The sequence below is a fragment of the Aegilops tauschii genome, chromosome 1 (assembly GCF_002575655.3).
Source record: "Aegilops tauschii subsp. strangulata cultivar AL8/78 chromosome 1, Aet v6.0, whole genome shotgun sequence".
NCBI classification, from domain to species: Eukaryota; Viridiplantae; Streptophyta; class Magnoliopsida; order Poales; family Poaceae; genus Aegilops; species Aegilops tauschii.
The window spans coordinates 389,621,218-389,636,961 of record NC_053035.3 but is presented as its reverse complement, the minus strand read 5'-3'; the positions used below and the strand labels follow the sequence as shown (position 1 = coordinate 389,636,961).

The window sequence follows — 15,744 nt, the reverse complement described above, 5'->3', positions numbered from 1 at the left end:
CGAGGCAAATGAGGTTAAAGTTATCAAGTTTTTCATTCGGCAGGAGAAGGACTTGCTGGCTCGACAAAACTGTCTAGGTCGATGCCGTCTGCAATGCGAGTAGTCGCGTCGATGAAGGTCTCCATGAAGGCTTGGAATTGAAGCTTCTTGGTGTTGGCAACCTTAAGAGCCGCCAGCTTGTCTTCTTTGACTTCCTTGCAATGAACACGGACAAGTGACAAAGCCACGTCAACACCACAGCGGGCAGCTGACTTCTTCCATGCCTGCACTCGGTCAGGGATGCTGTTGAGTCGAGTCATCGGTGACTCGAGGTTGTTCAGAAGCACATCCTCTGGCCATAACTCCTTGTCGATCATGGACAGCGCAACCTTCCGTCGAGCAATGTAATCCAAGACACTGGCGAGGCGAGATTCCAGTCGCAGCATGTTTCATCGCAGCTTCATCTTTGACAGGGGAGTTGATGGGATCCAGACTCGTCTTGATCCACCCAGTTTCTTCCTTGAAGTTCTGACAGAATTTTGTGCGCACAGAAAGGTGTTGAATCAACAAACAACACAATGGAAAAGTTTTCTGCAGTCAGTCGGATAAAATAAAGTACCTTCAAGCATGTGGAACATCTTCTTGGCAAGACCTCCCAGATAATTTTCCAGTTCGTCCCTCTTCCGAGTGAGAACATCAACTTTGTCAGCCAAGGCCACCTTCTCCTCCTTCAGCTGCACGACTTCCTTATTCACTTCATCAACGGCAGTTTTCAATTTGGCGTTCTCTTCTTCCAACTTGCCGACTAAAGCCAGCTTCTTGTCAGCAAGTTCAGTTTTCTCTCACGCTGTCTTCTGTGCTGCTGCAAGGTCGAGGTCTTTCTGCTCTAGAGCTTGCTTCATTTTGTCTAAAGAAATAACATTCTTCAAACGATCTTGGAGTTGATGATTTTCACTACACACATATGTTCGAGTGGAATCACTCGGTTCAATAGATGAAAGGAAAAAATGACAAGGTGAGCAGTCAACAAATTGTTACCTCCCATGGCAGCTGCTTCATCCTTGGCCTTCTGCAGGTTTTCCTTGGCCAACTCCAGGTCAAGATTGAGTTGGATCTGCTTCTTCTCCAAATCAGCAAACTTGGTTCCAAGCTCACAAGATTTCTACGGTAAACAACAAGACAAGTCAATTGACAGAAACAAGGATGAGTCACTTCCGAGTGATAAGATGCAAGGTCAGATTTTTATGACAAAAAGAGTTCTAAGACTACTGCCGAATCAAACATTCAATAGTAGTCTCAGGGACTACACCCAGTGGGTGCACTTGGCGTGCCCCCACTGGTTCAACTTCCCACTCGACATGGTCCGCCTAGCGCGAGTGGAAGGAGCAAAAACAGCAACAACAAACAACAACATCAGTTCTCAGACCGCCGCCGACTTCCCACAGTCGACCGCGGTCTCAGGGACTACACCCAGTGGGTGCACTTAGCGTGCCCCCACTGGTTCAGTTCCCACTCAACACAACCTGTATAGACCGAGTGGAAGTACTACAAACAAACATTTCGCAAAAGACCCCCGCCGAATCAAACATTCAACAGCAGTCTCGGGGACTACACCCAATGGGTGCACTCAGCGTGCCCCCACTGGTTCAAGAGTTCACTCGACATGACCTGGTCGACTCAAGTGAAAGAGCTACAAAGAAAAAGAGAAACACCCAGTGGTTGTACAGATACAAGGTGCAAACTCAGGATAGATGCACATAAGGTTCCAAAACGCTCATCCACGGACATCTTACGAATAATAAAGCAACAGTTTTCACAAAGCAAAGATCAAGCTGAAAGCCGATCGAAAATCAACTTACAATCCCACTTACTCGGACGTTGGTTTGAAGCGCAGAGCTGGCATCATAGGCGGCCTTGCTAGTTTCGTACACCACCTTCATTCGGTCCATCATTAAGCCTGCTTGGATCATGGCTTCCTTGGTAGCGCCTACTTGGTCCTCCGGGACGTGATGAGCAACAAAAAGAGGAGTTGGTGGAACAGACGGGGTAGCCGGAGGAGCTGAAGCTTGAAGTTGCACAGTTGGAGCAGGGGCTTGAGCAGTCGACGTTGAAGGCTAGTCAGTCGACAAAGGATTAGCAAAAGAAACAGATGTCCGAACTTGATCACCAAGTTGCTAAACGACTGGTTCTGATGCTGATGTCGAGTGAGACACTTTGCTGGCAGGCACCTTCTTGCTCAGAGTCCTACCCCTTCTTCGTGTGTTCCTTTGTTGCACTTCTTCATCATCATCATCATCTGGAAGTTGAATAAGATTTTTGGCGCTGCAAAATACTCGACCGTAAGAGTTCAGTCGACCATCAGTACAGTTGGCGAAGTAAGAGCATGGTTGTGGAGCTGTACCTGCCCGAGAAGTGGCCGCATCTGCGGTTTTCGCATCATCCTGCTCCTTGTCAATGTCCATGGACATCCCAGAGGTAGCAGCACTAAAAGTTCCCAACTTCACTCGGTCAAACAGGAAAAGAAGTTCCCGATCAAAACAAAAACGAAAAGAAGAAACACTCACGCTGACGCGACAGGCACATCCACCTTGATCCTAGGCAGGGCTTTCCGAGGTTTGGATGCGGCAATTTTGGCCTGCTTTGGAGCCTTCTCTGATAGCTCGGGACTGGACGTCCTAGTGCGCTTTGGGACTTGCGTATTTGGCGGAACCGCTTTGCCACGCCCACCCGCAGGATCCTTCCACTGCTTGGAATGCCGCTCAGAGCGGGGCGGCGAGTCGACCTCCTCGCTGCTACTAGAATCCTCACTGTCTTCCTCACTTTCATCTTCAGATTGCCAGTCGGCACTTCCGTCTTCGCTCTCCACTCCCTCCTGGTGCTGCTCCCCATTGGGCATCGAGTACATCTTGGTGAATATCTGCAAGAAATAAGTTACAGGTATCAATCGGATTTAAGAGCAATTGCGGATCGAAGGAAGGAAACACTCGGAAACTAAAACCTGACCTCTTCCGGCTCATGGTCGGCATCGAATGGCAGAACTCTCCTGGACCCCCTGGGGTTATCCTTGTTCCCAGTGATGCTCCTCAGCCACTGAGCCACCATCTCCTCGGCTACCTCCTCTGGGTGGACCCGAGCGGTGCCTTCAGTGCCAGAGTACATCCACATTGGATGATCACGATCTTGGAGAGGCTGGATACGTCGACTGAGGAACACCTCCAACAGATCCATACCAGTCACGCCCTCTCGGACTAAGTTAACGACCGCGTCAACCAAATGCAATACACCACCCTTCTCTTCTGGGGCTACGGTCAGTGAAGAAGGTTGACGAGGTCTCTCCTGGTGAAGGGAGGGAGGCCAGTCGACTGGCCAGGACTCGGGATGTCTTTGTAGTAGAACCAGGTCGACGGCCATCCTCTGACTGACTCGAGAAGGGTCATAGGAGGAAAAGTGCTTCTACCCCTAGTCTGAATCCCTAAACCCCCGCACATTTGGATCGCATGCGTCTTCTCATCATTCGGATTCGCTTTCTTCACCGTTTGGGAATGGCAAGTGAAGATGTGTTTGAATAGACCCCAGTGTGGTTGGCAGCCCAGGAAGTTTTCACACAATGAGATGTACGCAGCAAGATACATGATTGCGTTTGGAGGGAAATGTTGAATCTGAGCACCGAAGAAGTTCAAGAAACCCCGAAAGAACGGATGCGGGGGAAGGGAAAGACCTCGATCGACATGGTTGGTGAGGAGGACACGCTCACCCTCACGCGGCTAGGGCTGAGATTCCCCCTCTAGTAGCCTCCCAGATCCAACAACAATCAAGCCATCGGCGGCGAGCCTTTCTAGATCCTCCTGCTCGATGGTGGAGCGGATCCAGTCCACCAGGATCCATCCAGGCGGCAGACCGGACCGCGACGACGACCCCCGAGCCGTCTTCTTGCCCTTCGCCGCCGCCGTCGCTTTCTTTGCGCGCTCCAAGGCCGCTGTCTTGTCCTTCACCATGGCGGAGGAATGCGCACGGGCCGAGCGGAGGCGTTGAGAGCAGAGGAGGACGTAGTGGAGAAGCAGAGGAAGAAGAGATTGAATGAGGCGCACTGTTCATTGCATCGGCTTCGACGCCTTTTATGGGCCTACTTCTGAGTGGCTGCCCGTGGGCCCGAGCAATCCTATCATATCCCGCAATAGTCGCTCACCTGATACGTGGCGAAAAAGGTGGCATGGAGATCGAGGCGCCCCTGTCTACTCGCTCCGTTTACTTCGGCACGCTCCGTCCCGCGCACTTCTCCAAATTTTCGAATCCCGTGAGATCCGGGAACTGCAGGGAAATCAATCGCGCAGAAGATTTCACGCTCTAACTCACTCGAAGATCACTAGCATAATTCACTCGACGACCTCAGAATCGATCAAGGCGACTGATGCAGGGTCAAAATTCCAGTTCGATCTCCGGACCTCGATGGAATGCCTCCGAAGCATAGAATCGAGTCGGAACCAACTTCAACCCTTCCTCACTCGGACCTCAATCCATTCGGGGGCTAATGACGATGACATGTACCTAGGGTAGGGTCATAGGCCTGACCTAGACGCCCTACCCAAGGACATTGCCCTAGAGTCAAAGACATTCAAAGTCCAACAGAAGATACCGACTGAAATGCCTTGGAGTGCAGTCCACTCGACCAGATATTCCACTCGGATATCCCAATTCCACTCGACCAACATAAGTCACTCGACCATATAGAAGAATGACTCGGAACACAGAAGACCTACAGTCACCTCGGTATGGCAACGGTCAGGCGTTCACTCTGTAGTCTTAAAGATCATTAATAGTCATTTATAGTAGGCCTTACCCGTAACGCCCCTGCCTTAACGTACATTGAACCCTGTGTAACTGAGGGCTGGAGGGGCCTGGCACACTCTATATAAGCTACCCCCTCCTCAGGCACAAGGGTTCGCACCCCCTGTAACTCTCACGCATAATCCAGTCGACAAGCCTCCGGGCACCGAGACGTAGGGCTATTACTTCCCCCGAGAAGGGCCTGAACTCGTAAACCTTGCGTGCACAACCTCGCTGTAGCTAGGGCCTTGCCTCCTCCTATGTGCCCCCTACTCTTACTGTCAGACTCACACCCACGACACTGTGCTTATGACAGTAATCAAAGCAAACCTTATGGCCATTCAGGTAGCACCTATTCTGCCCACTCCCAAAGAAAAACCTCCATGGATCACCTCAACAGCGAAAAATCCACTTTCTTTCTCTGAAAAACATTGAGAACATCAATAATTTCAAATTAGTGCCCTCAACATACTGAAACCCTAGAATAATTTCGGCAATTTTGCATCCAGTCGACATATTCATAGAAATAGCATGGGCAAAACGGCATAATCACAGCAAAGAAACATTTTTTCACCCCAAATGTGCATCAAATCGACCTAGTGACACTGGATACTGACATACCGTACGCCGGAGCTGCCTCGCCGTTGGGCCGCCGTCGAGGGCCCTGCATCGCCACCGAACAGCGCCGACTCCTTTCAGCAGCCATCCAACTAGCTTCAGCCGCTGCACGCACTACGAACAGAGGGCGCCCGATACGCCGATCATCCGCCGCTGCACCCCATCGCTGCTAGGTTTCGCTCTGTTTCGCACTCCTTTGTTTCGCGGTGGGGGAGAACAGGAGGGATCGAGACGAGAAGACAGAAAGATAGGGGGCAATTTGCGAAATAACGGGTGGGCCTCGAGCTGACGGGTGGGTCCAACCTGACGTGCAGGTCCCGGGATGACGTGGCATACAGCGGAGTACGATGTACGTAGTGCACGTGTAGAGCCAGGACTGGCGATTCAACCTCATGGACCGTATTGACGATGTATTTTCGTGTACCGGGACTGTATTGGAGCAATACGCAAGTTCCGGGACTGAAGTGGACGTCGCCAGCGAGTACGAGGACTATAGATGCAATTATCTCATTTCTTTACAGAGAGAGTAGTTGTGTATTTGTAACGGGGCATTTCCCTGCCCGCTATAGTTTAAAAACCAAACTGGTGACCAAACCGATGAGAATGTCAGTTTAGGTTATGACCGGTTGGACCATACGTTCATCGGTTCTGGTCGTTTGCCTTGAAATAATATATATTAATTATATAATATATGTTAATAGGTTTTGACAAACTGTTTTTCACGAAAAACCCGGTAGAAAAATCCATAGCACACGTTTTTTTCCTTTTTATCCCTTTGCGAGAGGTACAGTTGTGCTCTCTTGCAAGTAAATTTGTGTTTCTCGTGCGTTTTTTTCCTCTTCCGAGAGGCATAGCTATGCCTCTCGCAAAAGCAAATGCCGGAGGAAATCATGGGGGCATGGACTAGAGGAGGAGCAACATAATTGCTTTCAGCTAATTTCTAATGAAAGTAGGTCTAATACAAAAAGATATATACATGTTTTTTTGAGCGGGGGTCATGGCCCAGGCTGGCCCCCATGAAGCTCCGCCACTCTCCACAAGAGACAAAAAAACAAGTTCCTTTCTTTTTTTCAAGAGGCATAGTTGTGCCGCCTCCAGAAGCAAACATGTTCCTCCACAAGAAGCAAACATGTTCCTTCACAAGAAACAAACATGTGCCTCCTGTGGAAGCAGAAAAAAAACACGTATTTTTCCTTTTTGATGTCTCTCACAGAATCAAATCCGTGCCTCCGCGAGAAGAAAATTTATGCCTCTCGTCAAAGAAAAAAATGTGATTTTTGCGTAAAAAACAATCAATTATGTTTTTCTCCAAAATTGCGGAAAACTAGGCGAAAGCCAAAAAGGACAAAAAAACATCTAGACCCAGAAAACGCGTACAGAAAAATAAATAAATAAATCCTGAGGGAGTGCCCAATACGCGACATGTGGCGGCGGCTTTGGGAGCGCGTCAAAGCTGCCACAAGGGGTACTCCTCAATTAGTTGCTCTCGAATTTCTAAGAGCTCCTCCCGAGCGCCTTAAGTGCCAGGGAGCGTAGCCAGCGCCCACACGCCATTTATCATGGGCCGGCCAAAAAGAGGAAGCAAGCAACTCGCCCGAAGCTGTAGTTTTCAAAAAAAATTGGATTTGAATGAAAGTTTACAAATTAGAAAATTAAAAAATGTTTGCTGTTGGAAAAAGATCACCGATTTTGAAAAATTCATGAATTTGAACAAAGTAAATGATTTTGAAAAAAAAGTGTGTGGATTTGAAAAAAGTTCATCAATTTTGAAAATAAAAAAATTATGAATTTGGTGAAAGTTCATCAATTGTTCGAACTTTAAAAAGTGCATTGATTTGAAAAAAAACTCATCAATTTTTTAATATATTCTAAATTTGGAAAAGTTCATGTTTTCGATAAAAAGGTTCAAAAATTAATAAATAAAGGATTTTTCCAAACAAATAATTGTGAATTCAAAAAAGTTTACGAATTTCAAAAAGAAAATATCGCTTTAAAAAAGACCAAGAATTCAAAAAAATCACGGTGATTTAAAAACATGAATTTCTCCAAAATCATTGATTTGAACTAAATTCACGAATTTGGAAAAATTTCATTGATTTTGAGAAAAAGATCACAGATTTGGAAAAAGTTGATCAATTTTGAAAAAAATGAAATCTTGGATCTGAAAATTGTTCATAGATGTTGAAAAAAAGTTGCTCAAAATGAAAAAGAAAAGGAACAAAAGATAAATAAAAAAGAAAAAGGAAAAAGAAAACAGAAATAAATAGAAAAAGGAAAAACCGAACAAAAACGTTCCAAAAATAATCTAAATGGAAAAAAACGGCCGAAAGCTTCCAGCAGATTCCAAAAACCGGGAATAACTCTCTCCGTTGCAACCATATTTGTCGTCCCGTTAGTATTGAAAGAAGGGAGGGGTGTGTGCGGCCGTTTGCGGGACAATGCTTAAGGCCCTGAATATGCGTTGGGTGAATTTCTTGCAGAACCGCCAGTGTTGCCGGTTGTAGTTTTTTTCCGGAATGATCGTTGATCCGGTTGGGACACTTAATACAACAGCTCGGTATGAAATTATTAGAACAACACATATAAAGAGTTGCATACAACAGCTCGGGAAGGAACCTGAACGCAGCCCCCGCGTCGCTCTCCCAGGAGCGGCTCGGGCGGATCTGCAAGCCGCCGCGGCCGGCTCCCTCCCGCCCCTTCCCTCACCTTGCCGCCGCCATAGGGCGCCGCGGGCTTTGTCGGCAGCGGCGGGGCTGTCTTCTCTCGCGCGCCTTGACGGATCTCGACGAATCTCGAGCGGCGGTGGCTGATGCGTGACGTCGGCAGTGCGGGCCTAGGAGCAGAGCGCGGTCCTGTGCCTTACCTCGCGTGCCGGGGTAGCCTTCAACGCTGCTGGAGGCTGGCACCTGCGGCTGGGGGCGACGGCCGGTTCTCGCGGCGACCGGATGCCAGGGCGGCGGTCCCGGAGCTTGGCGGTGGTGGCGGGCGCTGGGCTTGCGGCTGTGCTCCGGCGTGTGCGGGCGGCAGCGGCCCCTGTGCGCGGTCGGCGGCTCTCCGACCCGGACGGCGCGGTGGATGGCGGCGGCCCGGCGTGGCCGGCGATCTGTATGCGGTTGGGCCGGCGGCTCGCTGGTCTGCCAGAGATCCAGGGGCATCATCGTCTCCGACTTGATCTGCTTCGGTTCGTGCTAGTTCCGGTACAGGGAGATAGTCGTCATCTCCCGGTGCTGGCTACATGGATCTGGCGGCGACGGCTGGACCCTTGGTCTAGGCTTCGACAGAGAAGGCGGCGGTCCGTGCACAAGAAGTGGATTGAGTTCTTCGAACAGATATGGGTGAAAACCTGCTCTTGGCTAGATGCCAAAGCCGGCGATGGCGGCGCTCTACGGTGTCGTTCCCTTCTTGAAGGCATCGCGGTGGAGAAGTCCGACTACGATCTGCTACCTCCGGGGGAAACCCTAGATCGATAGATCAGAAGACGGCGGCGCGTTTGTGTCGCTTCCCCCTTGGGGCGTCTTTCTTGGAGGTGTACGCGGGCTCGAGGGACCAATGGACGACGTGTTTGGTGGAGCGGTGCTTCATCATGCACATTGATGGTAACAGATCTTGATGGCTTGGCGCTCTGGAGATTAGGCGTCTAATGTGCGGTGATGGACTCGCGCAGGAGGGTGACGCTGTCTGGCGTCGTGGTGGCGTCGATGGCAGTTAGACCGGGCAAGGTAGATGCAGCAGTACAGCACTGAAGATGGATTGGTGGCAGGTGGCTGCGGCGGCTTCATACCCGGCAGGCGTCCTGGTTGAGGAGTTCGCCGGACTGGTGGGTGTCCCATACCCGGCAGGCGTCCTGGTTGGGACCTCAGGTCTTAGATGTTAGGTTTGGCTGCGAGGTCTGTTTGGTATTAGGCCCAGACTATCAGCATCCCTTCATCAACTGGATAGGAGTAGCGACAGATGTTGCCTAGACGGTGGATTTAGTATTACTGTTGTATGACTTCATAAGGTCTTATGTGAATAATTAATAAAGTGGATGCATGCATCATCCAGATGCAGAGGCTGGGGGTCCTCCTCCATTTCTAAAAAAAAGAGTTGCATACATTATCTCTAGGCTAGTGTTGTGGCGATTGTAGATGAAAGATAGAGAGTGAGTAGTGGGAATTCCGTACTAAGTTGATAAACTTTTCTATGTTAAATATTTTTTTTGCTTTGCACGGTATTATCCATCCAACTAAAAACAATGTTATTCAAAATTTTCAAGGTATAGGTCTTTTCATGACTTATAATAAGTATTTTAAAGTTTTGAAAAAATGTAATAATCCAATCTTATCTTACAGAGTAAAAGGTGTATAATTGTAATTTTTTATTTGTTTTTATGAATGGCATTTGTATGATAGTAGTTTGTTGTATAACTCAATTTACGATTATCTACACAATTACATACCCCAAAAAACATACACAATTACACATAACCATTTTAATTAAAAAATCAATAAGTAGAACTTCTACATCTTCATTATATACTATACATATTAATTTAATTCATATATGCTTATTGCCAAAAAAGTGTTATGCATAGAATTTATTTAAAAATCATTTTTTAGATGAAGCGATAGAAAATATTTTTTTTCTATTCTATATATAAATAAAAGAATTGGTTATCAACCCTCCTATGTATAATTGGCCAATAACCCTCACGCCAACCAATAGTTGAATATGATGTCCTTCCGAACGCTTCTTACTCCACTGCACAGAGTTTAAAACTCTAATGTTTAATCAGCCCTTAAAATTTTCATCCATAAACGATCATTAATTTTTTTGTAAAAAATGGAGTGTATGCTAGAGCCCATCGAGGACTGTCTGGTACAATCTGCCGTAGACTTGTGCCGAATTAAAATAATAATATTGATACTAAACTTTTATATTTTAAAGTTTTTATCATGTCATGATAAAATCATTTTAAAGTAATTTTGCATAATTAGCAACATACAAATGATGCAAAATATTAATTGTATTATTCTTGTGATGCATTTCTAATAGTTATCATAAAAATTACAATTTTTCAAGACATTGCCGCAATCGCTCTTTAGACCTAAACTCTGTAAATGTGAGAAAAAAATAAAAATGACACGCTTTATTTTCTTACACTTGCATAAATTGTACTGTATATATGTTTGTTCCAAGTTCCTATATATATTAGAAACGTTATTATCTTTGTAGAGGCTTCTAGTGTAGGATTACGTATAAGCAAATATAAATTCTAGAATATATGACATGTTAATGTTGTGAGGAGGCTGAAATCAATTAATTGGCATGTTGCTTTGTTAGTTCTTTCGTGGCCATATGTGTTTCACATGTTCTAGTGGCTTCATTCATCAACTATACTTGGTAATGAAATAGCACCATTTATTGTAAGCATAAACAAACATTGAAATGCCTCGGACTCTTGTAGTAAGTTTGCACATCTATGGTTTGATTACCTCACGTGCTCACCACATGTATGGGATATCAAATACTCCCTCCGTCCCGAATTACTTGTCATGGAAATGGATGTATCTAAACGTATTTAATAAGCAAAAAAATCAGAAAAAAAACCATCTAAAAAGGCAAAACACGTGTGAAAAAAATAAAAAATAAAACAAAATCTGAAGGTAGCGTCCAGAGCGCGACACGTGGCCCAAATGACCCTTGGGGAAGGAACCCTCTCCCTTTTCTAGAGCTTTAGACTATGTTTGGACTGGAGTTTGTGGGGAATGGTGCATACTCTAGTCCATAGTGTATCTTTGTTAGAGCATCTCCAATAGCTTCTCTATATGGATGTCTATACTCGTTTTCCACGACGTGAGCCCAAAACAGGCGTCCAACAACTTGTCTATATGGTCATCCAAATATACACATCCTTTAAATCGACCTCGACAATGTCCACGCCTGGACAATGTGAAGGCGTCGTCTAAACTCAACTGCAGTTATGATTTCTTCCTCTCCCCAGCGACGGCCCACCTGTCATGGTCCCTGTATATAGATATTCTGATGCAAAACTGGACGTGTATATGAGAGAATCTTTTTAGACCATTCTTTATATATTCACATGCTATTTGGAGATGCTCTTATGATGCATATTATTATTTTCAGAATTTTATGGAAACTTGTACGTTGTAGAACCAAACTTTGCACCGCGAAGCCCGGTCCGATACACCGACGTTTAGCCGGCGACCCAAATAATCAGCATGAGTAGCAAAGTTATGCTGGACGCGATTGTGTCGATCGTTTGTACTGAGCTCCAATTTCATGGGTGAAACTGGAGACCCGCGAGGTCATTTCGTTGTAGTAAGAAAACATCTTCCATTTGGATGCCCCGCTATTTGCAGAAAAACGGTGCTCCTTGGTTATCTGATTGAACATCACGCACTCCCGACACGGTACATCCCCAACGTCTACGCGGTGGAATTTCCAAGTAAGGTTGTTAGAATCGCGATTTTGAATCAGGTCGAAGTTTTGATGGTAGAATCGTAAATCATGAAATCTTAACTATCAAAGTCGTAGAAACGTAGATTCTATAAACTAAAATCGTAAAATCAAAGAGGCCAGTTTAGATTGTAAAGTCACAGAATCGTATAACATAATCACGATTCTGACAACCTTGCTTCCAAGTGCCAAAACATCACAAACCGAGGGCGGCAAACGGCCAAGCACCGCACTTACTACAATCACGCTTACTACACTACCAGTGAAAACCAGGCACACATGATACACAAGGTAAAGTATGCACATGGACATGGATACAGCCACCGTGGCCGACGGATCACTCGCAGGCTCACAGCTCCGTGCCCAACGGGGCGTCGAACACGGGGCTGGTGACCAGCATCCCCTTGACCTCCGGGCCGCCGCCGTGGTCCGCCAGCGCGGACCTCTTGGCGGCCCTGCCGTGGTGCGCCCGCCTGTCGACCAGCAGCGCCCGCCCGATCTTGGACGGGCTCGACAGCTGCGCCGGTGAGAAGCTCGGCGTGACGTACGTCGTGCCCGAGGCGGGCACGGCGGCCATGGCAGCAGCCTTTTTGTTCTTGCAAGCGATCTTGCCGTCGTCTGCCACACCCGATGGGAGCTTCTGGTCTGCCTGCTTGCTCAGCTCGTCGACGTACAGCAGGTCGTCGATCCGCGCGATGATGTTGGAGGCCAGGCTCTCCATGACCCGCGAGTAGCTCTCCAGGATCGATTTCCCCACATCCTGATGATCAAAGTAAAATGTCACACCATCAGTTCATCAACTGAACAACTTAACGAAGGAGATCTATGTTGCACTGATGCCAATGGCAGACCTTGTTGTACTGGATCTTGCTCATGTCCAAGCTCGTCTGCGTCAGCCCGGGGAACCTCTGCTTCAGCGATATGAGGAGGCCCTCGGCGCGCTCGGCGAGCAGGTCGCCCCTCTTCTCCGTGTCCATGATCATGTCCTTGACCATGCCCCACGACGACTTGGTGCCGGCCGACTTGGCAGCGGTGCCCCTCCGGCGCCACACGTAGACGGCGGCCTCGACGCGGTTGGCGATCTCCACGGCCTGGTACTCCGACGACAGGTCCAGGCAGTCGAGGAGGCAGTCGGGGGAGAACTGCTCCGACGTGATGTACCGGTATATGATGTCCCCCAGCGTTGCACGCCCGTTCTGACACCCAAAGTGTTCGTCAGAAAATGCAAGCCAGGATTAAGAGAAACTAGCTTGTGTGCCGTGTCGCGCACCTTCGGCAGCGAGTCGTGGTACGAGTCGGGGACGTCCATTTCGGCGAGGGCGTTGCTGTTGATGGCCATGGCGGCCTTGAGGATCTGGTTGGCGGCGTCGCGCTTGTGCTCGAGCTGCCTCCTCGTGGCCTCACGGAGGCCGCCGGGGGGCACGCGGGGCACCGGCAGCCACCACTTCTCGTCGCGGCGGTGCGCCGGCCTCCTGAACGAGGCCGAGCCGTCGCAGTCCGGCGCGCATATCCCCTGGTCCACGTACCAGAACTCGGTGTCTCTGAAACTCTCCAGCGTTTCCTGCCATTGCCATCAGAGGGTCTGTCAGAAAATGTTTCCTATTTCGTTCGTCAGAAGAATCGACAATTTTTTTGTTGTTGAACTCACAAGAAGCATGTGGTCTAGCTTCCGAAGTGCCGGCAGATTGATGTACAGATCCGACCGTGGCCTGCTCGTCATGATCTGAAATAGAAAATCCACCATAAGAGCCAACCAGTTAGCACTAACATGGGCTGTTTTTCAAGCACAAATTGCAATTTATGGCGAATCCTTCCAGCTAGCTGAATCAGGTCTTCTACACTGTGTTGTATCTTTGGTAACTTCAGTGTTTAGTACTCCCTCCATAGTACTCCCTCCATACCAAAATTCTTGTCTTAGATTTGTCTACATACGGATGTACCTAGTCTCGTTTTAGTGTTAGATATATCGACAAGAGTTTTGGGACGGAGGTAATAGTAGGTGAGAAGGGCGCATAGCGCAGTGTGAAGTTCAGGGCAATCATTTCTTGAGTTCATGATGAAATTAATTAGCAACATTCGGCACATAAGTTTGATCTTTAGTGCACATCTTGGTAGGTAAAAGTAGTAACTGGATGCAACGCGCATGCGGCTGGTACTTGCAGGAGTATATTTGAAATTTGATGAAACGCTGCAAAAGTGAAGGACCAAACGGACAGCACATTCATGTAGCCTTTACTCTTTGGACCTCAAAAACGCAACACCGCCCAACTGTTCTTACAATAAACGGCTAAGCACGTATACTTAAAGGCTATTTGGAGTGGTCCGTGCCCAAGTTAAATTCGAATTATTACTGGATTTGCGCTCCATTAGGGCATCCGTAGAGCACAAAATTAACTCTGTACTACTACTTGCTCATGAACAGCACCACCTTGGAAGCACTACTGATTTCTAGCTGTCATTATTTCTACTGCTGTTTGCTCATTAAGATCGATAGATTTTACTGATTGAATCATCCTACTGTAATAAAACATCCACCGCAAATTGTTGGTTAGTTTGACATGAGTAGGATTTTTGCAGTTCAGTTAGTTTTCAGTTACCTCAAGCCTTGTTCCGTCAGGGAAGGTCTGCCATGTGGGCACCAGCTCGACGATGTGGTCGCTGACGCAGAGCAGCCAGTCCATCTCCCGCCGCCACATCGCCTTCTTCTCCGGCAGCAGCGGCTCCAGCCTCCACAGCTGCCCGAATATGGTCGCTGCAGCCCGACCAAACGCGTCAGAATTCATTCTTTGTCCCCATCTCTCCGCTAGTGACACTGCACAGCGAACCGGGCAGGCCCAGAAGAGAACAGAATCTGCTCACCGCAGAGGTTGGTGATGGCGTTGGAGATGGCGAGCGCGGTGCAGACGCCCTTGCCGCTCCCGGACATGTCCTCGCCCAGCAGCAGCTTGGAGAACCTCTCCTTCATCAGCTCGACCTCTGCAGCCAGCCAAATTCGCGCGCCGCACGGTCAGCGAGGCCGCCCTGACTCACTCCACCTTACGAAAGCAAGCAAGGAATCTGTCGTGTAGCACTCGGCTAGTAGTAGCAAGCACGCACCTGGGGCTCTGTGCCTCTCGGGCTCGGCGACCGGCGGGCTCTCCTTGCCGGGCGCGGGCGGCTTGGCCTTGCCCATGGCGTCGTCGGTGACGCAGGTCTTCATGGCGACCTGCTGCCACTCGTCGGGCGGGCAGTAGGAGTCGGTGGAGGCGGCGACGGAGCTGGCGCTGGAGCTGCTCCCGCGGAGGCACTCCTCCGACTCCGCCGTCAGCGTCTCGCTCACCGCCATCCCCTCCTCCTCCTCCTCCTCTTCCTCCTCGGCCGCGCCTCCTCCCCCTCTCGCCATCGTCAAATTCTACCGAGGAGCAAGCACACTATGCGGCTGCTACGGGGCAGTGACTGGGACTGCTGCTTCTTCTGCTCCTACTACGGGATTGATTGATGGCGTCTCGGGCAGAGCGGAGCGGAGCAGGACCGTGTTCTTGCGGGGTAATTGCATGAGACGGCGAGGGAGGGGGGAGTATAAAGGCTTAAAAGAGGTGAAAGAAAGGGCGGAGGGAGGGAGGAGGAGGAGTGACCGTTGGGGTTTTGAGTTGTGTTGGTGGGATTCTCGGTGCGCGGCAGGCAGCGGTCAGTGAGTCTCTGACGGTGAGTGAGAGTAACAAAACAATGGACGCCGTGGCAGCTACGCTCGGCGGTGGTCCGTCGGCTTGGCTGGCTGCTTTCTCTCTACGTATCTATCTCCCTCTGCCATCGCCTTCTTTTGCCGTTGTGCGCTGTCGAGGGCTGGTCTGGGCGGGTCGGGCATGTGGGTGGGAGGGAGTGAGG

The 15,744-nt window shown here is 48.8% G+C and overlaps 1 protein-coding gene across 1 annotated transcript; it reads right to left on the bottom strand.

The window, feature by feature from the left end:
- Positions 1 to 11,985: 11,985 nt before the first annotated feature.
- LOC109770572 (rop guanine nucleotide exchange factor 7) lies at positions 11,986 to 15,437 on the bottom strand. Its single transcript, XM_020329276.4, has 7 exons — positions 14,977 to 15,437; positions 14,740 to 14,856; positions 14,478 to 14,632; positions 13,529 to 13,603; positions 13,151 to 13,441; positions 12,732 to 13,076; positions 11,986 to 12,640 (listed from the first exon to the last, which is right to left on the bottom strand). Exons 1-7 carry the CDS (start codon positions 15,260 to 15,262, stop codon positions 12,230 to 12,232), a joined length of 1,680 nt encoding a protein of 559 aa, XP_020184865.1. The 5' UTR covers positions 15,263 to 15,437; the 3' UTR covers positions 11,986 to 12,229.
- Positions 15,438 to 15,744: the final 307 nt, after the last annotated feature.